This window comes from Lissotriton vulgaris, chromosome 3_1 (genome assembly GCF_964263255.1).
Source record: "Lissotriton vulgaris chromosome 3_1, aLisVul1.2, whole genome shotgun sequence".
NCBI lineage: Eukaryota > Metazoa > Chordata > Amphibia > Caudata > Salamandridae > Lissotriton > Lissotriton vulgaris.
Window position 1 is genome coordinate 39,016,490 of NC_141689.1, and position 27,972 is coordinate 39,044,461.

The window sequence follows — 27,972 nt, forward strand, 5'->3', positions numbered from 1 at the left end:
ATGATGTGGGAGGTTTTGTGGTGATGGCACCCTTGAAGATCAAGATTCGCCACAAAAGAAGCTGCCTCGAAACCCTTGTTATCAGAGGGACACATCTTTCCTGTAATAACTGGGCAGATTAATCCCGGGGTTCTAGTATCAATTGTTAGTAGATGGTGTACCCTTATTCTCCATGTTAAGAAAATGGAGAAGACCAATGTGTACAGTTTTTTCTAGATTTGCCTGCCATCAATAATGTGGCCATACCTAGCACCCCTGTAGTCTGTAATGTGTCACTGTCCTTTCTTACATCCCCACAAGTGCACAATGGTTTAACATAGTGGACCTTTGTTCTGCCTTGTTCTCCATGCCCATACATTTTGTTAGGTAGATTTGTAGAGTGGGAGTGTTGGAAATGGCAGTTTCTGTAGGGTCATCCCCAAACCTTTTGCCTTCCTCCTCCCCTATTTGCTGAATTCGTTTTTATTGGCTGTAGGGCTCCGAACACTTAACCACTGCTAAACAGTGCTAAAGTGCTTGTACTCAATCCTCAAAACATGGTTCGAGTGACTTATTCACAATTGGCCTGTTTAAAGTCCTTAGTACTGAGCACAACATGTACCCAGGGCCTGTAAATTAAATGCTACTAGTGGGCCTTTAGCACTGATTGTGCCACCCACTTAAGTAGCACTTTAAACATATCTAATTCCTGCCACTGGAAAGCCTCTGTGTGCAGTTTACAATGCCATGCCGACTTGGCATTTAAAACCCCTTGCCAAGCTTTAAACTCCCCTTTATATTTTTTTTACAAATTATTCACCTCTAAGGTAGGCCCTAGGTAGACCACAGCACAGGGTATTGTGTAATTAAAAGGTAGGACATGCATTCTTAAGTTTTACATGTCCTGGTAGTGAAAAACTACCAAATTTGTTTTTCACTACAGTGAGGCCTACCTCTCCCATAAGTTAACATTAGGAATTCCTTGTTAAATCTTATAAGTTGTAATTACCTATTGAAAGGAGGTAGAGCTACCATGTTGTTTAGTACTTATGGTATTGAAAGGATAAAACCTCTTTAATGGTAAAGTTAAAATTGCAACTTTTAGAAAGATGGTGTTTTTTTTTCTTAGCCCTGTGTGCCTACAGCCTGTCTCCAATATATGTCTATGGTGGGCGACAGCTGGACTTTGTGCATTCCTTTTAGATAGCCACACAGAAAGGGAGCTTAAGTGTGCTTGAAGGGCAATCTACATCCCGATGGGCCACCCTGGGTGCACACAGTACTGCTTAACCCCTGCAGTGATACCAGTGGAATTCTAGTTCGAGTCTCACTTTTTATACTCGAACCTGTCTCCTGTCGGTATATCAAAAGACTTTTTAACAAAAGAGTCACTAAGGTAAAAAAGAAAGTGGCATGCCTTGCTGGAAAATCACATGTTGCTACCAAAACACCATTTCCTGTAATTTTCAATTAATTTTGTTGAGAAAAAATATGTGGCTTTTCCCAACCTTATGATTAGGGCATATGTTGATTTGTAACTGTGTGCGACAGTGGGAGAGAGGAAGACATGGCCAAGGACTGTGGAAGTTCCTCACCGTGTAGAGGTTGGGTCTCTTCTCCTTTAGCTCATCATTGTATTGTACGATGGCCTTCAGATGAGGCAGCTGGTCCTGGACCTAAACTCAACACAAAGGAAACCAAAACAAATCAGTTATAACACACATGAACTATAATTCAGATAACACAAAGATCAAGCCCTAAGCTTCTACTACTTGTCAGATTGAAGGCACTAGTTTTGAGTATTAAATGCACAGTTTATCTCCAAACAGGGAACACTAAAGGCTGTATGTGCATTGGACGCATTCTGTACTGATCCAAACTCTGTCAGGCCCTTGTCTGTAAGGATTATAGGCTAAGTTTACAATCCACACTTGGTCTAGACTTTCTGAAAGCCTCTGAGACACCCAGTGGCTCCAGGTTTTTGGACAGCACCATCACTTTGGTCTCACTCATTATTCAAGCCTCACCTCGTTGGACCTCTGTGCTGGCCTCTGAGGGTTCTTAGCAGGAAGCAGTAGCATCTCGAGGGTTCAGACCTGCTGCCTCCAGCACCAACCCACGATCCTGTAGCACTTCATTATTTCCTCCAGTGTTGGAGTGCTAAGACTCTTCCTCTTTACAGTACCAGCAACGCCTAAAGAGGCTTGTTCTTCCCTCTCTGTGAAACAGTACCAGGTGTCTACAGAGATTCAGTGGTGCTGTGACACTAATACACTGATACCAAAACTGGGCTGTGGCTTCAAAGCAGTAAGGCCTTGCCTCAATAACTATTAAACAAAATAACTGCCAGTACTGCCTATCTATTTAGTGGAGATTTCAAGTAGGACGTATTGACTGTAGAACAATATGTGCCTTAGACCTTTTGTTTAGTCTGAAATCAATCAATTTAACTTTGTTCTTTTGTTCACATTACAATAACATTTGCAAAGTTTTGTTTTTTCTTTTTTTAAATTCAACAAAATTTACATTTGCACCATAGAAAAACATAGAAAACCATTTATTCAACTTCTCTCCTTCTTCACATTCAATCCTGCATTCACAACCACAAGCACTCTTATTCACAAAATATTACAATATATTCTTATATCAAATGAAAGATTTGACATTAACAGCCATGGTATCTATTCATAATTTTACAAAAATCACAGTTTTTCAAGTAATCCTAGAGCTGTATTGGACAAAGTTCTACGCGTTTCAAACTCTCTGGGTTATGGAGAGTTCTCTTCAGGATCAGGCAAGCTGTAAAACAGAATTACAAGGTGTGTGAGCTATGTAGTGTCCTAAACATCTCTCTGCATTTCACAGCCACTTACTCATTATGTGTCTTACCTTTTTAAGGCTTGAGCTGAACAGCTTTCAGAGACTACAACAAATGAGAGAAAAAAACATTTTTTTGCTAAAAAAAATCCTAATCAGACTAAAAATACCCAATCTGCACAAGCCAACTCCAGACGCGTAACTAAGATTTATTACTTACAGCTATATTCATCTATGATTGTCTTTACGAAATCGTGCGCTAGTCGTGAACCTATGGAGGTAAAGAGGTGTCATAAGACAACTGCTTTGTCCAGAGTATCTAGAGTGAAGAGAGAAGTGGTGTGTACTTACTCGACGATAAAAAAGAAGTCTATAAGAGTAATCCAATTGAGGGCAAACAGTCGCAAATTCTGGGGGAAAGAGTATGCAGTTAGATTTGTATCTCTGCTTAAGTATTTGCAGAAAGGAGTGTTAGGCGTCGGATACAAACGAAAAGGTAAAGACCGGCGTGCCGCTACAATCCCTCTAAAAAAGTTGAGACTGACAGCCTCGAAACAACACAGACAACGCAAGACTCATCGCACCTTTCGATTTTTCAGGTACAGGCATGAGAAACAAATGACAGAGTCTGCACTACGACTGACGCCAGAGGTAATTCGGCCGTCAAACACTTTCATTTATTAATTTTTTCGCCGCCTGACTTTTAAGCAGAGATACAAATCTAACTGCATACTCTTTCCCCCAGAATTTGCGACTGTTTGCCCTCAATTGGATTAATCTCACAGACTTCCATGCTATCTTCGAGTAAGTACACACCACTTCACTCTAGATACTCTGGACAAAGCAGTTGTCTTATGACACCTCTTTACCTCCATAGGTTCACGACTAGCGCACGATTTCGTAAAGACAATCATAGATGAATATAGCTGTAAGTAATAAATCTTAGTTACGCGTCTGGAGTTGGCTTGTGCAGATTGGGTATTTTTAGTCCGATTAGGATTTTTTGTAGCAAACAAATGTTTTTTTCTCTCATTTGTTGTAGTCTCTGAAAGCTGTTCAGCTCAAGCCTTAAAAAGGTAAGACACATAATGAGTAAGTGGCTGTGAAATGCAAAGAGATGTTTAGGACACTACATAGCTCACACACCTTGTAATTCAGTTTTACAGCTTGCCTGATCCTGAAGAGAACTCTCCATGACCCAGAAAGTTCGAAAACACGTAGACCTTTGTCCAATACAGCTCTAGGATTACTTGAAAAACTGTGATTTTTGTAAAATTATGAATAGATACCAAGGCTGTTAATGTCAAATCTTTCGTTTGATATAAGTATATATTGTAATATTTTGTGAATAAGAGTGCTGGTGGTTGTGAATGCTGGATTGAATGTGAAGGAGGAGAGAAGTTGAATGATTAGTTTTCTATGTTTTTCTATGGTGCAAATGTAAATTTTGTTGAATTTTAAAAAAGAAAAAACAAAACTTTGAAAATGTTATTGTAATGTGAACAAAAGAAAAAAGTAAAATTGATTGATTTCAGACTAAACAAAAGGTCTAAGGCACATAGTGTTCTACAGTCAATACGTCCTACTTGAAATCTCCACTAAATAGATAGGCAGTACTGGCAGTTATTTTGTTTAATAGTGATACTAATACAAGCAGGTTAGCACACAACTACTAAAGACATACCCAAGGGCTGGAGCCAAAGGAAGCGGGAAAGCAAGAAGAGAGTCATCAACCAGGTGTGAAGAATTTCCAAGAATGCTGTACCTCTTTTTTTCTACCTTGAGACCATCACAGGTATTTGAACATACCAAAAAAACACAAGCAACAAGGTGTTGCCATGTACTGGTCCTTCGTCTCTATACATGTACGAGAAGGCTCACTGTAAAATGGAAGCCTGGCTTTCTGTTCTGGCGTTAAACAGGAAGCGGACAGTGGTTGTGGTGTTCGCCACAAGGCAGGAAGGAGGACCTTGAGACTCTGCTTGAGACGATTTTGACACTTGAGGCAAGATGAGTAAATGCTTGTTTTGATCTTTTACTCTTTGTGTACTTGTACTAGGTGAAATGTTTTTTATGCTCGTAAACTCTTGCAAAATGTCCTGCATTTAGTGCCAAAATTGTGACACAAAATGTGTGAGATTACACAATTATTCCAAAGCAAAAGAGGAAGCATCGAGGTAATGATAGAATCACCCTCCTAACGAATTTATATAAACAAAGAGATTCTATCAATGTGTGATGGTGATATTTTTATTTGGATTTTAATATGTACAGTGAAAAACTAAGCTCTCTCTTATGCAGTGGAAAGATGAGAGCATTTGTGTGCTTTTTAAAATACCCCTCACACACTAAAAAAATCCATTAGTGTCATGCTTCATCATAGGGGTCTTCCCGTCCCTCTACGGGGCGGGGCGTGCTGCGACCTACGGACTACGCGGGAGCACTAGATATTTGTGACAAAGGCTATGTGATGGTGCAGTGTATCAGTGAAGTGTAGGGACCTAACTAGTGAGTGTGATAAAAAAGGAAAAATTAAAAATTCCCTGGCTAGTAGAAAAAATACAATGTATTCACTTCTCTGGCTGTTCTTCTATTATTTCACTCATTTGCGTGTTGATAGTAGTGTTTTGCTAGAATTTTCATGAATCTATGTTACGCAGTTCTGGTTCTACGGTTTACAATAACGTGTGCACAGGCATTTGTAATATAATACTTGTGGGCCTTATATCTGTTTGAAGGGGTCAGGGTTGCACACGAGTAGGCGCCATCGCATACCGCACAGATCCGGACTAAAGAGGTGCTGACGCTCATCAGAAACCCTTTGATCACTAACAATCATGCTAGTGGTTAAGGTAAGGCAATCTTGGGGTGACTATGATGAAGGCCTTAAAATCCGCCTGCTACTACTTTGTGCCTTAGATATCATTACGATATGTGTAAAAGGAAGGAGAAAAAATGGGTGAATATCTCACCTGCAGAATCTTCTCCAGTTGGTGATGGTCGTCTACAAGAAGGATGTTGGCTTCACTGTTGCTGGCCACGTAGCAACAGGTGTCCGCTGAACTTGTGGAGTATATTCCTGTAGGAGTACCTCTGCAAACAAAGGAGGAGAGTTTGAAATTCATGTCTTCGGGTTAAGAAGATGCTTATCTGTGTTATGAAGGGCTTAAATGCTGCTCGGTTGACTCCCAAAGACACTTTAATAATCCCCTCACAAGCTGGAACTAAGAAAGGACCATCACAGCATAACAGACAGGCTGGGAAAGGCGTGTTTGCTCTTTCACCTTGTGATGGCATGAGGCGCATGCCATCTTCAAGGACCGCAGCAAAGGTGGCAGCAGGTAACAATTCACCGGCAACCTTATGGGCGCGAGTTCCATCCGGATCCATCACCACCACACACACTCACAGCTGTGCTCAAGGCTGCACCACCCAAGAACTTCCAGCCACTGAGTATATGCAAGCACAAGGCGCCTTACAGAGGCCGCCTCTGCAGGGCTGACTCTGGTTAGAATGACTCCTCTAGCATCCACTACGTAGGCTCTTCCTGCCCCTGCACGTAAGCCCACTAAATCACTTCATCTACCTCTAAAGCAAGATCATCACTATGTATTTTCATTAAAAAGCACTCTTTTTTACACATTTGATTTTTGGGGTGCCCACCACCATACCACCCAGAAAGCACCTGATCTCAACAAAGATTTTGGGGTGCTGGGGATTAGGCAATTAGAGAGGCTGATTAATCTACATTCGGGAGTCTTTGGTGGTTGGAGGCAGCAAATGCCTGTCCAGTAGCAGCAGAAAGAACCCCTCACATCAGCAGGGAATACTCATAGGAAGAGGAAGGGGGAGGTTTTTAGGTTGTTTGAGGGCAGAGCAGAACTGTACAGTACTTTCAGAATCTGCTTTTGAGTCTCATTATGTGCAATGTTCGAGATTCCATCTTCCACACATTTCATCGCCAACTCCACTTCATTTCCTTGTTTCCTCTATTTGAGATTTTGAGGTCTTTTGCAATTTCTATTTCTTGATATGTTGTAATCAGGCCTGTGAAGGGTTTTTATGTGTTACTGCATTTTCTCCCTCTAGGGCAGCCATTTTCTTCTCTTTCTTAGATTATTAGAATTAGCATAGTTGTGGTTCTTTACTAGGAGTCTCCACCTTGCCCATTCAAGGACAGTGGAGAGCAGTTATGTGGCAGCTGGAGAAGGTCACCCACTTCATACCTTGCCAGAAGAAGGATAATGCAAGAGACAAGACATGAGGAAAAAACCTCCTGTGCACCACATTTGTCTTCCTTAATTATATTACAAGCTGTCCCACCTTATCAAGGTCCTTAGGAAATTCAACCACATCACCAATACATTAAAGGAACTTTGTGGCATATTATCAAGGCCTTTATCACCACTTTTTGGCTTTAAATGCCAAAGAAGCGGAGATAAAAATATCGCCCTATCAACAACAGGGTGCTAACATGCAAAATCGCATGTTAGTATCCTTTTAGCTACGCTTTCCTTTGCATCTCTAATGAGATGCAAAGTTGGCGTTCCAAAGAAAAATAATAGGAGAAATTTCGCTAAGCAACATTTCTCCTATTTTCAAGCTTTACGCTAACCCTGTTAGAGTTAAAAAAAAAGCAGCGCTAACCACGGTTAACGCTGCTTTTTCACGTCTGCTAATTTTCAGACTTAGCCATGTAATCCAATGGGAGGTGGATTACATGGCTAAAATCACCCTGCCCTATCAGCAAGGTTTTGCTGGTTGCAGTGTGATTATCGCTGGATTTCCAGCAATAATCACACTGTTTACCAGCTAACGCATGGATTCCTATCGCTTGGGAGATAAGCGTTGCTGATAGAATCCAGCGTTAGCCTGCGATAATTATGCTCGCGCTAAAAGCGCTGAGCGATAATTATCGCATGACCTTGCTAATATGCCCCTTTATTTCTTCCATCTGCAGGCCCAGAACAAATAAAAAAACAGTGGCATCAGCAAAAAGGCCATAGGAAGTGGCATCCTTGCACACCTGGCCAAGAAACAACCCACCTCAGGAGCTCTTCTGGACACCAGTAACAAGATGGAGAAATGTGAGAAAGGAAACTGAAGGCAGGGCTGGGCAAGCAGGATCTGGAACAACATCTCCATCACCCTCAGACCTTCTGCACCCAGAAAGAAATAGAAGTGCTATCTCTTCAACGAGAAACATGGGCTCCTGCCTGCAGTTTATAGCTCATCCTTCTCCCCTTCCTCAACCAGGTTTGTTTATATAAATATCAGCATATAGATAAATGCATAGATATAACTGTATTACGTTAATTTTTTCATTTACATGCCCAATGTAAGAATCAAATACAATGGAGAGAGGTGTCATGTCCAGGTGACTTCCTTAGTTCTTCTATCTCAAGAAGCTTGAGCCATGGTGAATGTTGTGTCTACATACAGTGTTGTATTATTTCATTATTTTGTAATTTTTAAACTTTTTAACACTGACAGGGCATTGGTTGCATCTCCTTAATACAAGATTCACACCCAAAAATAGTAATAAGCAGCAAAGAGGTGACCTGTCAACCTTTCCAAAGGGCCTTCCACTGCAAGGCAGCACATGTCGCTGCAGTGTTAGTAACTTTTGAAACTTTTGATCTAGGAACAAAACAATGTTTTAAAATCTGCATATTATGTGGCAGATGATGGATTATGTGAGAATGACAGTGGCCACACCATCGCATAATTCCAGTGGACCTGATTATGTGTAAAGTAAGAGCAAGAGGAGGCACCTACCCTGCCATGATGGCTCCAATGTGCCCGATGAAGCACTCTGGGGCATTAGCGCCCAGGATCCCAACGCTGCGGAAGCGCTCCAAACCGAGCTGCAAGGAAGAGATTCAGAGAACCTTGATCAGGAGCAGCTCTTCATCTGCCATGGTGCATAAGTGCAGCATTTAGTAGATCTGAGGTGCCGTCATCACCAGCACCTTGTACACGCACTATTGGTAGGGCATTCAAACCTTTCCAACTCATCAGTAAACGAATCAGCAGCCAATTAAAGGGAGCAAAAGGAAACGGAAGCTGGCTAATATGTTTTTCAAAGTTATACCAATGTTACGCAAACATCTCACTTCCCGCCTTCAGAGTCCTTAATCGACTACATCCACAGTCACCAACATGCATTAACCACACATCATAACTAAAGCTCAGTAGCTACTTTTAACAGGTTAGGAGGATCCATATGAGAGAGATCAGAGCCGTTTGCCAGGGGCAAGAAGCAGAAGAGGGAAAGCTGTTCATGAAGGATCTATGATTTGCTTTATAAGATCCAGGAAGATCCTTGGGTGATAGCAAAGAGGTGAAACTCAAAGTGATTTCAAATGTCACTTTTAACAACCCAAGCCAGTTGCACAACTGAAAATGTGGAAAGCACTGAGGTCACAGGAAATGGAGGAGAGGGGACAAGGAGCTGGATCTAGGTCCAGTGACTCGTGCTCCTGAAAAGTAGTATTGCTGCTGAGGGGAGTCACAGATCCTAGGGAGGATTAAGGATGAGAGAGATGAGTGTATGTCTTTTTCTTGATGCCCTCACACACTCCGAATGATGTCATGCTTCATCATTGATCGATGCTCCTCGTCGGGCCGGTGCTGCAATGCCACATGGGTCCCCCGAAGGGTCACTTTTTCAGAGATCTTTTGAACGTTTTAGCCATATGAGTGTGTGCAGGTCTGAGTTGAAGTGGTGTTAAGTGCAGTATTAAACGATTGCGTAGGGGGAGGTATAAGCATGACATCCTTTGGGGTGTGTGAGGGCATCAAGGTAAGGACACACTGTCCCCTGTTACTATGTTAAAAGAACGACGTCATCTCTCTTCCTTACTCCTCCTTAGGAACTGTGATTCTGCTGAGCAACGAGCCTACTCTTAGGGCCTGATTGTGAATTTGGTGAAAGGGTTACTCCATCACAAAACTGACAGATATCCCGTCCGCCATATTGTAAGTTCCATAGGATATAATGGAATTGTAATGCAGCAGACCGGCTATCCATCACGTTTGTTATGGAATAACCCATTCACCAAACTCTTAATCAGGTCCTGAGTTTTCTTCACAAGGCACCTGTTGTTTAGAAAGAAAAAAAGACAATAGAACATGAAATGAAATTCACTTCCTTGTTTTAAGAGTGCCATTTATATATTTATAAATCACAATGGGAGTCTTAAGTGATCATAATCCCTCTACAATCACCAAACTCTGAGGAACTGATTTAGATCTCAGCACACAGGTTATTTGGTCACATGGGAGATGGATATCCCATCTTCAAAAATATAAATTCCAAAGGATATAATTTGATTTATATATCAGCGGATGCAATATCTGCCACCGTTGTGATGGAGTAACCCATCCACTGAGATCTAAATCTGGCCCTGAGTTTTGACTTCACTTGGGGCCAGAGTAGATTATTCTTTTCTTCCATTTTCACATCTGTTACTCAGACCCTTCTCTGGAGACACCCTAGTTTGAAAGGGCTTTGTTAGCTTTGGGGGGTCTCTAATTGGCAGAGGTAGGTACCTTTGCCCAAGTAGGGACGCTTGTGTCTAGTCAGGGTAAGGGGCTACACTCCTGAAAGTACCCCTGCTCAAAATTACTGCCTGCTCATGCCAAGCTACCTCCTTGGTAGCTTGGCACGAGCAGGCAGGCTTATCTCAGAGGCAGTGTGTAAAGCATGTGTGAACACATACAGTAACCCATTGATAACACTACAGATGAACACAACACAAATTGTAGTATAAAAATAAGTATTTATATATAGACATAACACAAGACTACAAACAACAAAAATCCACAATACCGAACTTTAAAAATGGTAAAAAATAGCTTAGTTCTATTTAGATGTAACATGCAACACTTTGAATTCAATGTACCTTTGGATGCGTAACGCTATATGACGAAAGTGTTGCAGGGAAGGTGATGCATCGGTTCCTTACATGCAAGAACGGTGATGCGTCGGGTCCCTACTGCTGCGTAGGGGATGCGTTGGTTCTTCTCTGCGTGGGGAGGTGATGCGTCGCTTTCTTACTGCGCTTATGTGGCAGTGCAACCAACAGCACCTTGAGGCGGTGAAGATTCGGTGCAATGAAACAAAATGGGGTCTTCGTCTTGATGTGACAGCGATGCGTGCATACCTGAGGGCCATGCAGCGACTCAACGATTCTTCTGAGCCATGACAGGCCCTGCAACACGCTTCTCCAGTGATGCGACGGCATCTGCTGCGACGGCCACACTCTTCTCCACAGATGCGAGGCGCTTAGGGTGATGCATGGCGACAGTGGCAACGGCGGCACACTTCTCCGGTGATGCGACAGCATCTGCTGCGATGGCGAAACTCTTCTGCGGTGATGCAACAGCTGCGGCGGCGACACGCTTCTTTGACTTGAGTCACGCTTCCAACTCCCAGCGACACATAGTCTCTCAGAAGGCCCAGCTCAACAGCAGGCACTTCAATTCCCAGCAAGGGAAGGCAGGGGAGATGGTTGGTGAAGTCTGTTGTCCCTGTGACTTCAGCAGGAGGCAAGCACTATCCCAAGTCGTTGGAGATCGTTTAAAAGTTGATTTGAAAGTAGCACAAAGTCCCTTCTCCTTTCTTTGGCAGTCAGGCAACCACTGCAGGCCAAACCCCCCCAAACAACACTCAGCTTAGGGATAGTCTCCTCCTCAGTTTGTCTGGTTCCTCTCCTCAGCAAAGGTTCTTATTGTTTACCAAAAGTGATCTAATTCTCTGTAGTCTAGGTCCCCATATTTATACTAGCAAATAGTTTGTCCTCTGAAGGCAGAGGGTCCTGTACCCAGTCCCAATCAGTTCTGTGCTGTCCTGGAGCACTTTGTTGACAAGACTTCTTCTTTCCTTTAACAGTGTTGGTCAGGGACATCAGACGCACAAAAGGAGGTGGAGCCAGCATTGTGCAAGGCAGGCAAAGCCCTATTCAGGTCCCAGGTTCAACGCCTCCCACCCATCTACATGCAGATAACTCTATTCAGCCCTTTGCTGACTTACCCTGTCTCCAGGAATCCCCCAGCCCCTGGCTCTCAAACTCCCAACAAGGAATGCTCAAACTAGCAGAGGCAGGCTTGGACAGTTAGGCAAGAAAATACCTACTTTCTAAAAGTGATATTTTTAAACACAGAATGTTAAAACCACCTTCACTAAAAGATGTATTTTATCATTCTGAGTTCAGGCATACTAAACTCGAATTTCTACCTGGTTCCCTTAGTCAGTTAGGATTATGAGATATTATAATCAAACTACCCATTCTGGCCTATGGTCAACAGGTAGCCTTGCAAAAGTGAAAATGGCTGTAATTCACTATCAGGACATGCCACTCACATCAGGGCATGTCATACCTTTTACCTACAATGAACCCTGCCCTTGGGCCTACCATAGGGGTGACTAATATGCAGAAAAGGGAAGGTATAGGGACTGGCAAGTGGGTGCACTTGGCCAGTCAACATGGCAGTACCAGGCTGCACACAGGCTCTGCAATGGCAGACTTGCGACACACATTACAGGCTGCTTCTTTAGGTGGCACAACCAGTGCTGCAAGCCCACCAGCAGCATTTGATATACAAGCCCTGGGCACACGCAGTGCACTGTACTGGGGTCTGACAAGTATATTAAAACCAGCCAAACATGGAGTCACTAATCCATACATCAATTTACAATAGGGAGAGCATATGCACTTTAGCACTGATCAGCAGTGGTAAAGTGCCCAGAGTCATAATACAGCCAACAACAGGTCAGAAAAAATACAAGAGGAAGGTAAAAAGTTAAGGGATGACCCTGCAAAAAGGTGCCAAGTCCAACAACACCCCCTTCCAGCCAAAGCGCAGGGTAGAGCAGTCACTACTTTGATGGGCTTCTCTGCTTTGGGTGATAGAAAATGGACCCTGGCCCACAACAGCAGGGGCATATTCCAGTACTAAGCCAATCTGAACCCATTTGGATTTCTGTCCATACTCTCAGGGCCCACCAAGCTAACACATGGGGAACCTTTCTCCTCACCTGTGGACACCATCTGTGAAGCACCTTAGTCTGCTCACAGTTGTGTCCCAATAGACAGCAAGCAAGCCACAGTGGCCACTGACAGTAGTCAGTGATGAGACCCAGGCCTTAAGTCTCTCCGGCCCCATAAACCTCTGTGATGTCAGAGAATGCGGGGTAGTATCCCCAGGTGCTTGGCACCCTTTGCCCACTCTCCCTCCTGTCAGGTCAGTTATGACATCCTGACACTGACCCACCAACCCCGGGCCTGAACCCCGCATCTGGACAAGAGACTGGGATGGGCTCTCCCATACCTGGTCCTACTTCTCAAGGCTCTACACCCTACCACTTGGAGTGGTACCCCCTTCCAGAACCTGGCTTCCTAAACCCAGGGACCAAACCCTGAGGTTGAACACTTGTCCAGCGAACCAGGATTACCTGGTGTGCACATATGCCCCCCTAGGCATGACACATAACTCATGTGACAGTCTGCCTGGCGCATATCTCTCGACTCCTGTCTATCTGACAGTGCGTGAAGATCCCCCAGGACAGAATTGGTGTCACCATGGTCACTACTTGGTGACTCAGCCCTTCTGGCTGGCCTCTGACCCCCTGGTTCTTCCACTGGGGACTCTTTCCCCCACTCACCCCCCCCCCCCCCCCCACTCTGGACTCCTGCACCCTCCACTTAGGAGTGGTACTGCCATACACTAGAACTGATGGAGGTCCACTTACAGACACTCCCAGCTCACCTGACACGGGGAGACCCCCCCTCAACGGACGGTCCATCAGGACAGACTAAGCTCTCTACCTGGTGTTCCCTTAAAGAACAATTCAGTCTCTGAGACTGAGGTTTGGCACTATCAGGACATAACGCATTCTCACTCCTTCCCCTTAAAGACAGGACGTGAGGTCCTACACCTCTCTCACTACAACAGGACCTAGCTGGGCTAAACAGAGCCACTTCTAACACGCTGGGTTGGAAGATACCTGAGCCACTCCCCTTAGGGTCACACCCAATGCCTCTTCAGACCCCAAAAGATCTGCCTCCAATGTGAGCTCCCTGGGGTCAGAGATCTCACTCTCCAACAAGTGTTGGCGTAACTCTGGAAAACAGGTGTTGGACTTGGCCCTTCTGGCAGGTTCACCCTTAAACTTTTTGCTTTGTCAATGTGAATTTTTGGTAGTGATTTTTGGTTTCTGCGCACTTTCACTGTGTCCCAGTGGAAAGTGCGTGCGCACTCTGAGTGCATGGAGTAAGGTTGGCCTGCCCTCCCATAGGAATGCATGGGAATGTCTGTGTCCCTGGTAGTTTCTGATGCGTGAGGTGTGCAGGCTCGAGTATGGTATGTGCGGACTCGTGTGATTGAATGCTGCACAATGATGTATGTAATTAAACAACAGGGGGTGGTGATGGACAGAGTTTCTGAATTAAGCAGAATACTCTCACCCAGTCAAGAGATCAGGGCTTAATCCAACACCGTTTTTTAGCTCACTGCACCATCCCAGCTCAGACGTGAGTCCCTTGCTCACTTTGCCCCTGGATTCAAGCAAGCCGGGCTGAAGACGGCCGGAATGCCAGAAACCGGTCCTCGGAAGCTTGTTTCCGGTCCAGGGAAGACATGGCTTGGCAGTTCGGGCTGGACTGTTCCCATGAGGCACAGGGTCAGACTGATTTGCATATATCCATGTCTGAACTGGGGTGGCAGAGTGGGCTAAAGAACGGTGATGGATTAAACCCAGATCTTTTGACTGGGTGTGAGTGTTTGATTGATTCAGATGCTCCGTCCATCACCACCCCCTTTTGTACCGCACAATGATGTATGTGGCATGATTGTGTCTAGTGCGGAAGTGCCACTTCTAGAAGTGGGCATATTGGTGTAAAATGTGACTGGCGTGTGATTGGCTGGAGCTGGCTGGGGAGCCTTGCTCCAGAAGTCTGGATGGGTCTGCCCGGTGGTGATTAGCATGCTGATGACTGGGGAGGAGTGTACTTGGGTCCTGAATAGGGCTGGGCTTTCCCAACACAATTCTGGCTCCGCCCCCTGTGGTGCGACTGATGACCCTAGCCCTGCCAGTGAATAGAGTGAGGGGCTGAGCACATCAAGAGTGCTCACAAACCAGCTGCGACTGGTTTTTCCCCTCACACTGAAGCCAGACAAAGGATTTAGTAGTATAAGAAGGGGCTGAAGCCCCTTACAATTGGTTCTCTTCTTGATCCTATCTAGAGGGGGGCTGCTGCTGTGGCTGGGCACCAGGAGGAACCGCCACGTGGGACTGCCTTCCTGCCTGGAGGGCCTAGTGAGCTGGCCCCTGGCCCAGCCTTGCCCCCCCCCGCCTGCTGCAAGTCTTGGAGGACTTTTGCTGTACTTGTGGGCCTCTAAGCACCTGGGAGCGCTTTATTTGCTATTCTAGCACCTGGGAGCGCTTTTCTTTGCACCTATAGCGCCTGGAAGCACTGCATCGTCCCTAAGCGCCTGGAAGCGCTTTATTCTTACTCTGGACCTTTGTTGGTCCTATAGCGCTAGGGAGCACTTTATTGCTGTAGCGCCTGGGAACGCTTACATTTCCACAAAGCATGGGGGAGCGCTTTTCTGTTCACCGCATCTGCCCACGCCGCCTACATGCCCTGTTTTATTTATTTTATTCACCGGGAGCCTACCCCGGATTTCCGCTGCGAGCCGTTCTCTTTCCCCCCCTCCGGGCCGCCGCTGCCTGCGACAACCCAGAAGGGCTGCCAGCATAAACCGGAAGCAGACGGGTGCTCACCCCGCACCCCGGTGCGGAGGAGTGAGGCCGGGAGCAAGGAGGTGAAGTCTGCGGGGCTCCCGTGTTACGGTAGAGCCCCGCCTGCTGCCATGAAGAGAAGGAGACGCACTACACCCCAGGAAGTCGGGGAGTGAAAGCCGGCTGAGGTGGAAGGTGTGAGGCTCCCCCGAGTTCCGCAGTGCCGAGGAGGAGCGTCCTCCCCAGGAGTCCTGGTGAGTGCTGCTCCAGTACTCCGACACGAGGGGCGCATCATCCCCGTAAGAGTTCCCAGAGGAGGGGCTCCGACAAGAGAGGGCTCCAGGGGCAGTTTTCCGATCCTGAGTTCCCCGAGTGGGACTTCAACTCCCAGGGGGCATTGAGGCATGGCAACTCGAATCCACAAGGGACTCCAACAAGCCTCACCTTTGCTTAATTAGAGCCCTGAAAGGGCTCCAGGGGCATATTTTGTTTGTTGAGCCACAAGAGACTCAAGCTGCCACAGTTGTTCACAGGTCCCCCGTGAGGGACCCCACTGCTCCCCCAGTGCTGAGGGCCTTTGTTTTGTTTCGTTCAGAGCCCAGAGAGGCTCTGGGGTGCCACAGTAGTTTTGACTTCCCAGAGGAGGGACTCCGACGAGACGGGCATTTTTGTTGTTCGAGCCCTGAGAGACTCAATGGCGCCATTGGTTTGGCGAGCCCACAGTGGCTCGTGGGGGCAGTCATTTCTTCAGAGCCTGGAAGGCTCCTACGTTGGCCCCCTCATTACTTACACAGCTGCCCAGCACTTAGTGGGCAGCTGCCACGTTTAGGCCCCTGACTTTGGGACACAGGGTGTCCTAGCCCCAACAAGGCCAGTTGGCCTAGGGACTGCCACAGGTGGTGGCTCATGTGAGTTTTGCGCAATTTGTGATCTTCCCTACACCTCTGAATGTGTTGATGCATCATGTGTAATGTGCTTATACCCATACAGGTATTGTAATACTTAGGTGGTTGTTTTCCTCCTAGTACAGGTGGTGCTAGTGAGGTCCTGGTTTCCTGCGTGATATTGTCCTGAGGTGGTTAGGGTTAAGTAGGTGGTACTTACCTGTTACTGGTTGTGTGCTTTATGTTCTATTTTATTATTACTATATGTACTAATTATTATTCCTACAAGTGCTAACTCTACCAAGTACTAAATCTGAAAGTGCATATTCCTGACAGAGGTCCATGTGGCCCTGTCTTGTACATATCCCTTGTAAATTCTGTCTGTGCCTGTTGGCACATTGTAAAGTGTGTGTTTTTATCTAATGTGTTTTGGTATAATTTAAAGGCTATTTTTATATAACCTTGTGTGGAGTTTCCTTTGTGGTGGGCCTTGGGTGTTGTTGCTGGATGCGCGCGCAAACACTTAACCTCCATAGCCTCCAAGATCAGCCTTGCTGCTCGCGCCACGTTACCTAGAGGGTGAGCAGGGGTTATCTTGGTGTGTAACTCCCTTGCCCTGACTTAGGAGTGGTGGTCCCTAACTGACTTTGGCGCAAGCCCTGGCCAGCCAGGGATCCCATTTCTAACATTGGCGGCAGCGGAAAGGATCCGGATTTGTGTTTGCGTTGTACCGCAGGGGCAACTGGCCGCACAACAAAACTATGCATTTTAGATGACCACATTTTGGGGATTGTTGTTTTTTGAAGTTCCATATTTTCTTCTCCTAAAGGTATCATTGTGTAATTGTGTCCAGTACATGTGTCCCCCTCCCAGCGCCCAGAGTTGGTACCTGTGTCACGTGTGGTCAGGTTGAGAAATCAGGGGTGGTAGAAACTGCCCTACCAGTCCGAGGAGGGGGTTGTGTGTGAATGAATGGTGTGTGGCACTAGACAAGTGAGGGTGAGTTCTCTGGGATAGGGAGCTGACTGAATTCTTTGTAAATTTTGTACTCTTGCTTCAGCTCTGACAGTTAATTCCCTTGTGTTGCACGTGTCTGTGAGCATCCTGCCAAGATGGAGTCTGCTTTTAATGTCTGGTGTCTGTTAATGCATGAGTTGAGAGAGTTTTGCGAAGAGAGAGACATTGCAGTGAATGAGTCAGACACTCAGTCCCAATTTAGGGGTAACCTAATCCCATGTCAGAAGGATGACTGGGAGCATGAGCACAGTGAGGAGAAGGCCCGGGTCTCACACCATGAGAGTGGTGGGTCTGAGGGGAGCCCGGAAGAGTCTGAAGAGGAGGAAGAAAATGAGAGTACAGGGATGCCAGCAGATAGTGAGGACCCCATAGATAGGGAGTCCCTTGCTGGGTCCAGTGTAGGAGGCAGTGCCTCATCCCTTTTCCTGTCCCCAGAGGAGTGGGAAGATAGGAGGAGAGAAAGGGAGCACCAGCTGGCTTTAGAAAAGCTCAGGCTAGAGCATGCCCATGCTATGGCACAGCTGGGCATTAGAAAGCAACAGCTAGAGACTCAGAGGGTCTTGGCACAGGGGAGGATAGAGGAGGCTGAGAGGGCCTCCACCAGAGGCAAAGTAGCTCTGGAGGGTAGACTATCCCCTGCGTGCAGTTTTAATTTTCTGGACTCAGCAGGGCGGGTTGAGTCCAGTGGTGGCAGCTATATAGAATTCAGTGTAGGAAATCCCAGTCCCAGTACCCCCAGTCTGGTACCTGTTTCCCAAGAGGAGGAGTTAAGGTTGAAGTTCAGGGACAGTAAGAAACTCTCTCACCAGTCTTGGGAGGAGTTTGAGGATGAATGTTGTCGAACACTGTGGGCTTGGGTACAGGTTCACGCTGACTCTGATTTTGACAGACTGTTTGATCTGATTATCAAAGAGCACCTGCTCAGTTGTTCACCAGGGTTGCGCCAACACCTGTTGGGGTGTGGATTGTCTGAGGCATGTGAGCTTGCAGATGAAGCAGACAGCTGGGAGAGTGCTAGAGGTTCTCTAGAGTAATTGGTGAGTGATTCCAAAAGTAGTGGTTCAGGTATCCTCCAGCCCAGCGTGGTGGAGGAGGCTCAGTGTAGCCCTGCTAGGTCCCAGGATAGTGAGGAGGGTGTAGGGGCTTACTGCCTGGCTAAGTGGAGCAGGAGTGAGTGGGAGACCGAGTGTCCACAGACGCATGAAGCCCTGCCTCAGGACTTGGATGGTTTCATGAGGGAACACCAGGTTGGGGACCTAGGCTGTCCGGTTAGTCCATTTGAGTAGGATATCCTAGTGTCTAGGGAACCTGGAGCATCTGTAACTAGAGCTCCAGGGGTTCCAGTGTCCAGCAGTGCTACTCCAGTTGGGAGGGCACAGGAGTCCGAAGTGAGGAGTGTTTGGGGGAGTTTCCCAGTGGAAGGACCAGTGGGTCAGGGACTACTGAGTTGGGCTAGGTTCCCGTGTAGTGACCATGGCGACACCACTTCTGTTCTGGGGGATCTTCGCGCACTGTCAGGAGGACAGGGGACGGGTGATCTGCGCCAGACAGACAGTCACACGACACATGGGTCATGTGTCAACCTCAGGGGGATGGTGTGTGAATCCCCAGAAGTCCTGGAGTGCCAGGCAATTATTCCACCGAAGGTTCTAGACCCGAGGTTGGAAGGCCAGGTTCAGGATCTGCCCGACCTGAAGTGTAGGACATCTGTAAGCAGCGTCCTGACCGGTGCATCTTCCAGGGGAACCCCTCCAGTTGGGAGGGTGCAGACCTCTGGAAGGGGGTGCAGAGGGTGGGAAAGCCCTCCTCTGACCCCGGTGCAACCTGAGGGGTTAAACCCTGGGTTGGAATGGCGTTCTAGGTGTACCCCTCGCCGGAGGAGGAGGAACCCTAGAAGAAGAGGTAGGGGGAGGAGGCCCTTCCCCGAGACTCCTGGTCCGCCTGAGGTTGTAGACCCTAGGCTGGAGAACCAGTGGCAGTCTAGTCCTGTCTTGCAGACAGGAAGAGTGGAGAATGGCACCATGTGCCAGGGGTTACTACGCCCCACTCTGCGAATAGGCAAGGACAAGTGGCACCTGGGTGGCCTAGGGCCTGGTCCTGGCCGAGGACAGCTTGAGAGTACCAGTGGGGTAGCCCAGTTAGTCCCTACAGTAGTTTTAGAAGGAACCCCAGAGGTACACCGTGGCGTAGAACAGGAGGGTGTCCCTACAGTTGCGGGCCCGCGTCCGTGTTCTATCGCCCTAAGCAGGGAAGTCCATCACGGTGGTGATTGGTCTCCCCTGCGTTTTGGCCGGAAGGGGGTTGTGTTGAACTTGGCCCTTCTGGCAGGTTCACTCCTAAACTTTTTGCTTTGTGAATGTGAATTGGTGGTAGTGATTTTTGGTTTCTGCGCACTTTCACTGTGTCCCAGTGGAAAGTGCATGCGCACTCTGAGTGCGTGGAATAAGGTTAGCCTGCCCTCCCATAGGAATGCATGGGGAATGTCTGTGTCCCTGGTAGTTTCTGATGCGTGAGGTGTGCAGGCTCGAGTTTGGTATGTGCGGACTCGTGTGATTGAATGCTGCACAATGATGTATGTGGCATGATTGTGTCTAGTGTGGAAGTGCCACTTCTAGAAGAAGGGAATATTGGCTCCAGGAGTCTGGATGGGTCTGCCCGGTGGTGAGTGTGGAGATTAGCATGCTGATGACTTGGGAGGAGTACACCTGGGTCCTGAATAGGGCTGGGCTTTCCCCACACAATACTGGCTCCGCCCCCTGTGGTGCGACTGATGACCCTAGCCCTGCCAGTGAATAGAATGAGGGGCTGAGCACATCAAGAGTGCTCACAAACCAGCTGCAACTGGTTTTTCCCCTCACCCTGAAGCCAGACAAAGGATTTAGTAGTATAAGAAGGGGCTGAGTCCCCTTTCAATTGGTTCTCTTCTTGATCCTATCTAGAGGGGGCTGCTGCTGTGGCTGGGCGCCAGGAGGAACCGCCACTTGGGACTGCCTTCCTGCCTGGAGGGCCCAGTGAGCTGTCCCCTGGCCCAGCCTTGCCCCCCCCCCCTGCCTGCTGCAAGTCTTGGAGGACTTTTGCTGTACTTGTGGGCCTCTAAGCGCCTGGTAGCGCTTTATTTGCTATTCTAGCGCCTGGGAGCACTTTTCTTTGCACCTATGGCGCCTGGAAGCGCTGCATCGTCCCTAAGCGCCTGGAAGTGCTTTATTCTTACTCTGGACCTTTGTTGGTCCTATAGCGCTAGGGAGCGCTTTATTGCTATAGCGCCTGGGAGCGCTTAAATTTCCACAAAGCATGGGGGAGCGCTTTCCTGTTCACCGCAGCTGCCCACGCCGCCTACGTTCCCCTATTTTATTTATTTTATTCCCCGGGAGCACTTCACTCTCAGCACAGGAGAATTCAATTTTGCTTTCACCATCTGAGCTGGATTCCACCTCCAACTCAGCAAAGCTCACTTCCCGAGCTACAAATATTTCTTTTTTTGGGGTTGAGACACTCATGGCCTCAAGCCTCTTGATCTCCAAATCAAGCTCCCTCATTCTCAACTCATGCTCAAACTGCATCCTCTTTTCCTCTAGGGCCAATTTCCTAGTTTGCCACTCCAATTCTAACTGCTGACTCAAGGTGCGCTTGGTCAGCTCCATCTCATGCATCCTACTCTTATCCCTGTCCTCCAGCTCTTCTGGGGACAGGCCCTTGGCAGAAACACTGCTACCTGTGGGGGAGGTGCCCTCATCCTCCCTGGACCCAATGGCCCTTCCAGCTGCGCTTTGCATTTTCAGCCCCCTCCTCATTCTCAGGGGTATTCCTTGCTTTGACCCAGGCCCTCATCACCTTTTGGAACTCCTCCTTCTTGGAGAAACCAGTCATAGCAACTTTAGATCTCCTGCAGAAGTGCTTCAGCTGTTTCACATGGAAGCATTCTAGTTTCTCCTCTTCTAAATCAATATGATTGATTTAGCATTCTGTCCATCATTTGTTTCCATAGCACTTTTCACCCTAAGTGGGATGGGAATGCCCAGACTTGGGTCACTTGCTCTCTTTGCCACTGGATTCAAGCTAGCCTGGCTGATGAAGGGTAATACCCAGAAACCGTTCCCAGGATGCTTGTTTCCGGTCCAGGGAGGACCTAGCTTCGCAGTTCGGGCTGGACTGTTCCCATGAGGCACAGGGTCAAGACTGATTTTCATATGGCTGGGTCTGAACTGGGGTGGCATGGTGAGCTAAAGAACAATGAATTTAACCCAGATCTCTTGACTGGGGGTGAATGTATGATTTATTCAGCATTCCGTCCATCATTGGTTTGCATAGCCCTGTGCCTCGTAGACATACCCCCTATGAATATAAAAAGGCAGCACCCACTCCACAATACCTGAAGACATGGTAGGGTGGGTGTGGCGCACTCACTCCATTGAAAGTTTGTTTCTTTGGCTATGTCAGTTGCTGCTTTTTCACTGCACTGGAAGGCTACTGGCTTCCTGCTGCGATGTTCGGGGTTCTTCTGGGTTGGGCACGTGCTTTCTGGTGTCCTCCAATGTTCCTGGCAGTTTGGTTTTCTGCCGTGTGGTGATGGTGGTCGTTTAGTCCAGCTTCCGCGTTCTTCTCTTGTGGTGCTTCCTTCTTGTGGCATGCTGCAGGGGCATCTCTCCTTCTGGTAAGATGGGGGAGGGGGCCTGCATGAGGGTGTGGAACCCCTTCCTCGTTCCCTTTTCTTGCCAGGCCGGGGGTCGGCGACTCTTGCCTCCGGCTGTCTTATGGGAATGTGTGGGTACTCTGTTGTTCCTGCTAAGTCGTCCCCTTTTCCTCTCGCCTATTTTCCTCCCAGACCGGAGGTCCGCGGTACCTTCCTACAGACATGGGGGCATGGCCTGTTGCTGGGGCTGGTTTCTGCCGGCCAGAGATTTGCTGTGCATTTCTCCCGCCCGTGGGTGTGTATTTCTAGGTGGGTTTTCCCCCTGGCTGGGGTCGATGGTGCCGTCCTTCGGTCTGAGTGGGCGTGGCCTGTTGCCGGGGCTGGTTTCCACTGACCAGAGTTTGCTGGGGATTTCCCAGGCAGTGAGTTTGCCTGTACATGTGGCAGCGGCCCTCGGTTAGTCGGCGGGGGCCATTTGATTGCCCTGATGCAGCGCATGGCTCGTCTTTCGCATTGCTGTGCATGTAGTATTGGTGCGAGTTTGTTGTGTGCATGGTGTACCCTTGTTGCCCCAAATTGCACCTCTTTGTTACTGCGGACGAGGCAGAGGGGGGCGTCTCTTGGTTTTAGCATCTCCCAGAGTGGTTGCCTCTCACCTTTCGTTGTGTGGCCAGGGGTGCTGGTGTGTTTGTACTGTGGTCCACATGGGGGACGGTGCCTGGCCACAGTGTGGTCGGTTTTTCCCTGGTTTGGTTCTCCTGGCCGGGGGTCTGCTGCGCCTTACTCCGGTGGAGCGCTGGGGCCGGATTCTCTCTCTGTGGTGTGCAGGAGAGCGTTTGTGGATGCTGCGGGCTTATTTTATTTGGGGTGCAGGTGTTTGGTGCGTTTGATGGCTGATAGCGGTGCCGCAGCCTCATGGGTTCTTCTTTGATTTGGTCTCATTCAGCTGGTGGGCTGTGGGACAATCTCTGGCCTGGGTGTGCTTCTGGGGTTCTTGGCCCTCTCTAGATGTCAGCGCCTTTTTTCTGTGCTGTGATGGTCTGGCGCATGGCTCTTTCTTGGGCTTGGCATTTGTGCCGGGGGTCCTCGTCCTGCCATGGGGGTTTGTGCAGGCCTGCTCACCTGTTGTTTTTGGGGCATCTTGGGTGCCTGGCACTTGCTCCACATGCACCATTTAGACTTGGGTCTTCCCGGCTCTCCCTTGTCTTTGGCATTTCCTGGGCAGCCTGGCCTGTGCTTTTGGGTCTGGCCTGCATTCCTTCTTTGTGGGTTCTTGGCTCCTGGCCTTGTCAGGGGCGGTGGTCTGTTCAAGGGGCTGGTTTGGCTTTGCATGTGTTCCTGGGTTTTGAGGACTCCTTAGCCTGTGGCTGTCCCTGGGTGTCTCCCAGCACTCGGAGTGGTGCTCTGACTGTCGCTGTGACTGAATTGGCACATTGGTGCTACTGGCTTTTTGGCACTTCTATTTCACTTGTTGTGGGGATGCTGTGCCTCTCGGCATCTGCGGTGAGGGTCTGCCGGAGGGGTATGCATTGCTTCTTGCTGTTGGCATCTCTGTCCCCCTGGTTTGGACGCCCTTTCTTGTTTTGGATATAGCTGTGCTATATATTTTGGTTGTGGTTGGGTCTGTTACTACCCTGTGGCCTGTCCTTACCTCTTGGTTGCCGGTTTTCCTGTATGTTCTGTCTCTGTCCCTGCTGTGCTGTGCTTGCAGACCTGTCGCTGGTTTTCTGGGGGTGTCCCCTGGGCTGCAAGGCACCCATGCTCCATACAGGGCAGTTTCTCTGGCCGGCCCTGCCCCAGCGTTTCTGTGCTTCCTCTGTTTCCAGCTTTCTGGGTGCTGTGATGGTGGGTGTCATTGTCCCTGTTTCCGTCCTCAGAGTCTGTTTTGGCTACTGCTCGTCACTCTGGGCGCCTCTCTGTTGTGAGGTTTCTCCCTATTGGGTATTGCAGTAGTCTTTGTCTTTTCCTGCTTGCTGTTTATAGGGGTGCTGTTGGTCATGACTCTACCTGTTAGCTGCTTCTTGTACTGGAGCTTTTTTCCTGCTGTTCTGGTGGTTTGGCGGCGAGTGGTGGCTTGCCGGCCATTTGCTGGCCTCTGGTTATGGCCTGGTCTGCCTTGCTGTGCTTGTGGGGTGTGTGTGCTGGTTTCCCATGTGATGTTGTCCCATCCTGTGGTCTCCCTGGGTGTTGCCTCTGCAGTTCCTGTAAGGCGTTTCTGTCTGTTCTCAGGTGTTCAGCAGCATCGGGCCTGGTTCATTCCTGGTTAAGTGTTTACCAGGCTTTGCCGTGTGCTGTAGGCTTAGCTGCCTCCTGTGCTCTCCTAGCCTGTGGGTGTGTTGTGTGGCTTTCTGTGGTCTGGTTTGGGCTACACCCTCTTTGGTTCCATGATGGGGCAGTGATCTCCGGCGCGTGCTTCTCCGGTTTCTGCGCATCCCTGTGTTTTTTTGGGGGGGTTCACTGTGTTGTCTGAGCCTTTTCTGGTTCCTACGTGTGGGCTGTTCACTGTGGTTGCCTGAGTGTGGGTTGTCTTGGGGGCTGTTCAAGCAGCTCCTTTCCATTGTTCCCTGATTTTGTTTTTGGATGTTGGGGGTGTCAGTGTGGGGGTGGTTGCCCTGCGGTTTCTGTGGCCTGCGGACATCTTGGTGGCTTCCCTGTGCTGACCTTGTTCTAGGGTTCTGGTTCAGTGGGTTGGTTGTCCGGTTCCTCTGGTGCCTCCGGCCTTACCTGTTCCTTTGGTCCCTCTGTCGGTGTAGGGTTGGGGATTGGTGGCTGTTGGTGCCTTGGTCTTTTGGCTTTGGTCACGTCTTCTGTGTGTGCACCCTTTAGGGGTCTGCCTGGACTTCTTGTGCTCTGCGTTGACTTTTGGTTTGGACTTGGTGTGCTATTGTGCGTGTAGTTCCTTTTCATTTCTCTGCATCTGGCCTTTGGAGCTTTTGCTGTGGTCTGTTGGTCAGCTTGGGTTTGGTCTCCCAGTCCTTTGTGGGGTGTTCTTGCCCTCAGTGGATGTGTCCCTCCTGGGGATTTTCCTCAAAATTCGGGCTTTCCGATGTTCCCCATTGTTTCTTTCATCTGTGGGGGTGCACTGTCTGGCTCTGCTGTTTTCTTCCATTTGTTTTTGGGTTGCCTTGTATGTCGGCTTGCAGGTTCGGGGGTCTTCGGCTCTTTGTCTTGGGGTTCTTCTTCTTTCTCGGGTTTGGGCTTGGGCGTACCTCCAGGTTGCGGTCCACTGTGTTGGGACTGGCCTGTCTTTCCTGTTTGTTTGCCCTTCCTTTGGGCGCATTGTTATGATGCTCTGGGCCGCTGCTTGGTTAGTTGGCCTGGTTTTCCTTTGGCTTGGTATGTCTCATTGAGTAGTGGATATAAGGGAGAGGGACGTGGAGGTAATGTTTATATTGTTTTATTACTTACTGGTAATCACATTACTACTAGTCCCACTCTCTCTTATCTCCATTATGGCCCTTCCTCCCTCCTGGTGGCCAGGTCAACTGAGCCTACGATGGATTGGTACGTACCGGTGTTGTGGAGGGGGCGGTGCCTTTTTATATTGGTAGTCGGTGTGTCTAGGAGGCACAGGGGCCTCATTGTGTAATGGAGATTTGCGAGAGTAGGACTAGGAGTAACGTGATTACCGGTAAGAAATAGAAACATTCGTAAATCACAGTGCAAAATTCGGTGTGTGTGGACTGCACAGCTCCTCAGTCCTGGTCTCATCTGGCGTGTTCCTCGTCGACTGACAGACACATTGGAGTTGTGCAGCTCCAACGTCTGGACTTATGCTGCCCCGCGCATCAAACACAGAACGATGCCAAGTGCAAATCTCCCTTCCTGGTCCGGGAGTCTCTGCATTTACAAACAGTTACAGATATTCTAGCGTACAGAAATAGGGTAGAGATTGTACTACCAACTATTTGCTCCCCGTATTACCATTTTTTTTTTCATTTGAACAGACCTTGCTTGCGTAATGCGTCAATTTTTGTGTGGGAAAGCACTTCAAACATGTGAGTTCAAATTACCAGTTGTACACAAATAACACTTTAGATTAGTACTTCTCATTGCAGTACTTTAATCTGCGTCAAAGCTTCCACGTTAAAGAGCTGCAGATGTAGCAACAAAGATAATGTTTTGCAATGTCTAAATGCTTATAAGGTTCCAAAGCTGAGACCAATTGCATTGCAAATGCTTGTTTCGAATGGAAGCATTACGTGATTTGCCCAGAATCACAGGATGTTGAGCTGATGCCGAGATTGGAACACGGTCAACCAGCTGCAAGGTCGGCCACTCCGGCTGTTACACCACATCCTCTGCCCTTGCACCACATCCTGTCCCATTGTACACACTACATCGTCTCATGTCATTTTTTCTGTGTGGAAGGTGCTGCTCGGCGCTGTGGTATGACGGTGGGGAGCTACTAGGCGCTGTGGTAAGAGGGTGGGGCACTGCTAGGTGCTGTGGTAAGAAGGTGGGGCGCAGCTAGGTGCTGTGGTAAGAGGGTGAGGCACTGCTAGGTGCTGCAGCAAGAGGGTGGGGCACAGATAGGTGCTGCGGTAAGAGGGTGGGGCGCAGCTAGGTGCTACTGTAAGAGGGTGGGGCACTGCTAGGTGCTGCTGTAAGAGGGTGGGGCACAGCTAGGTGCTGTGGTAAAAAGGTGGGGCGCAGCTAGGCGCTGTGGTTAGAGGGTGGGGCGCAGCTAGGTGCTGCAGTAAGAGGGTGGGGCGCAGCAAGGTGCTGTAGTAAGAGGGTGGGGCGCAGCTAGGTGCTACTGTAAGAGGGTGGGGCATTGCTAGGTCCTGTGGTAAGAAGGTGGGGCGCAGCTAGGCGCTGTGGTAAGAGGGTGGGGCACTGCTAGGTGCTGCGGTAAGAGGGTGGGGCGCAGCTAGGTGCTGCAGTAAGAGGGTGGGGCGCAGCTAGGTGCTGCAGCAAGAGGGTGAGGCACTGCTAGGTGCTGCGGTAAGAGGGTGGGGCGCAGCTAGGCACTGCAATAAGAGGGTGGGGCGCAGCTAGGTGCTACTGTAAGAGGGTGGGGCGCTGCTAGGTGCTGCAGTAAGAGGGTGGGGCGCAGCTAGGTGCTGCAGTAAGAGGGTGGGGTGCAGCTAGGTGCTGCAGTAAGAGGGTGGGGCGCAGCTAGGTGCTGCAGTAAGAGGGTGGGGCGCAGCTAGGTGCTGCAGTAAGAGGGTGGGGCGCAGCTAGGTGCTGCAGTAAGAGGGTGGGGCGCAGCTAGGTGCTGCAGTAAGAGGGTGGGGCGCTGCTAGGTGCTGCAGCAAGAGGGTGAGGCCCTGCTAGGTGCTGCGGTAAGAGGGTGGGGTGCAGCTAGGCACTGCAGTAAGAGGGTGGGGCGCAGCTAAGTGCTACTGTAAGAGGGTGGGGCGCTGCTAGGTGCTGCAGTAAGAGGGTGGGGCGCAGCTAGGTGCTGCAGTAAGAGGGTGGGGCGCAGCTAGGTGCTGCAGCAAGAGGGTGGGGCGCAGCTAGGTGCTGCAGCAAGAGGGTGAGGCACTGCTAGGTGCTGCGGTAAGAGGGTGGGGCGCAGCTAGGCACTGCAGTAAGAGGGTGGGGCGCAGCTAAGTGCTACTGTAAGAGGGTGGGGCGCTGCTAAGTGCTACTGTAAGAGGGTGGGGCGCAGCTAGGTGCTGCAGTAAGAGGGTGGGGCGCAGCTAAGTGCTACTGTAAGAGGGTGGGGCGCTGCTAGGTGCTGCAGTAAGAGGGTGGGGCGCAGCTAGGTGCTGCAGTAAGAGGGTGGGGCACTGCTAGGTGCTGCAGTAAGAGGGTGGGCGCAGCTAGGTGCTGCAGTAAGAGGGTGGGGCGCAGCTAAGTGCTACTGTAAGAGGGTGGGGCGCTGCTAAGTGCTACTGTAAGAGGGTGGGGCGCAGCTAGGTGCTGCAGTAAGAGGGTGGGGCGCAGCT

The 27,972-nt window shown here is 49.0% G+C and overlaps 1 protein-coding gene across 6 annotated transcripts in view; it reads right to left on the reverse strand.

Annotated features, from left to right (window-relative positions):
* Positions 1-27,972, reverse strand: part of LOC147725885 (long-chain-fatty-acid--CoA ligase ACSBG2-like) — a 405,988-nt gene that overhangs the window by 251,644 nt on the left and 126,372 nt on the right. For all 6 annotated transcript variants that reach the window (XM_086960029.1, XM_086960027.1, XM_086960030.1 and 3 more), the window contains 3 exons: positions 8,575-8,663; positions 5,769-5,889; positions 1,575-1,655 (listed from right to left, as the gene is read on the reverse strand). In XM_086960029.1, coding sequence (XP_086816155.1) covers positions 1,575-1,655; positions 5,769-5,889; positions 8,575-8,663 — 291 coding nt within the window. The remainder of the gene's footprint in view (positions 1-1,574; positions 1,656-5,768; positions 5,890-8,574; positions 8,664-27,972) is intronic.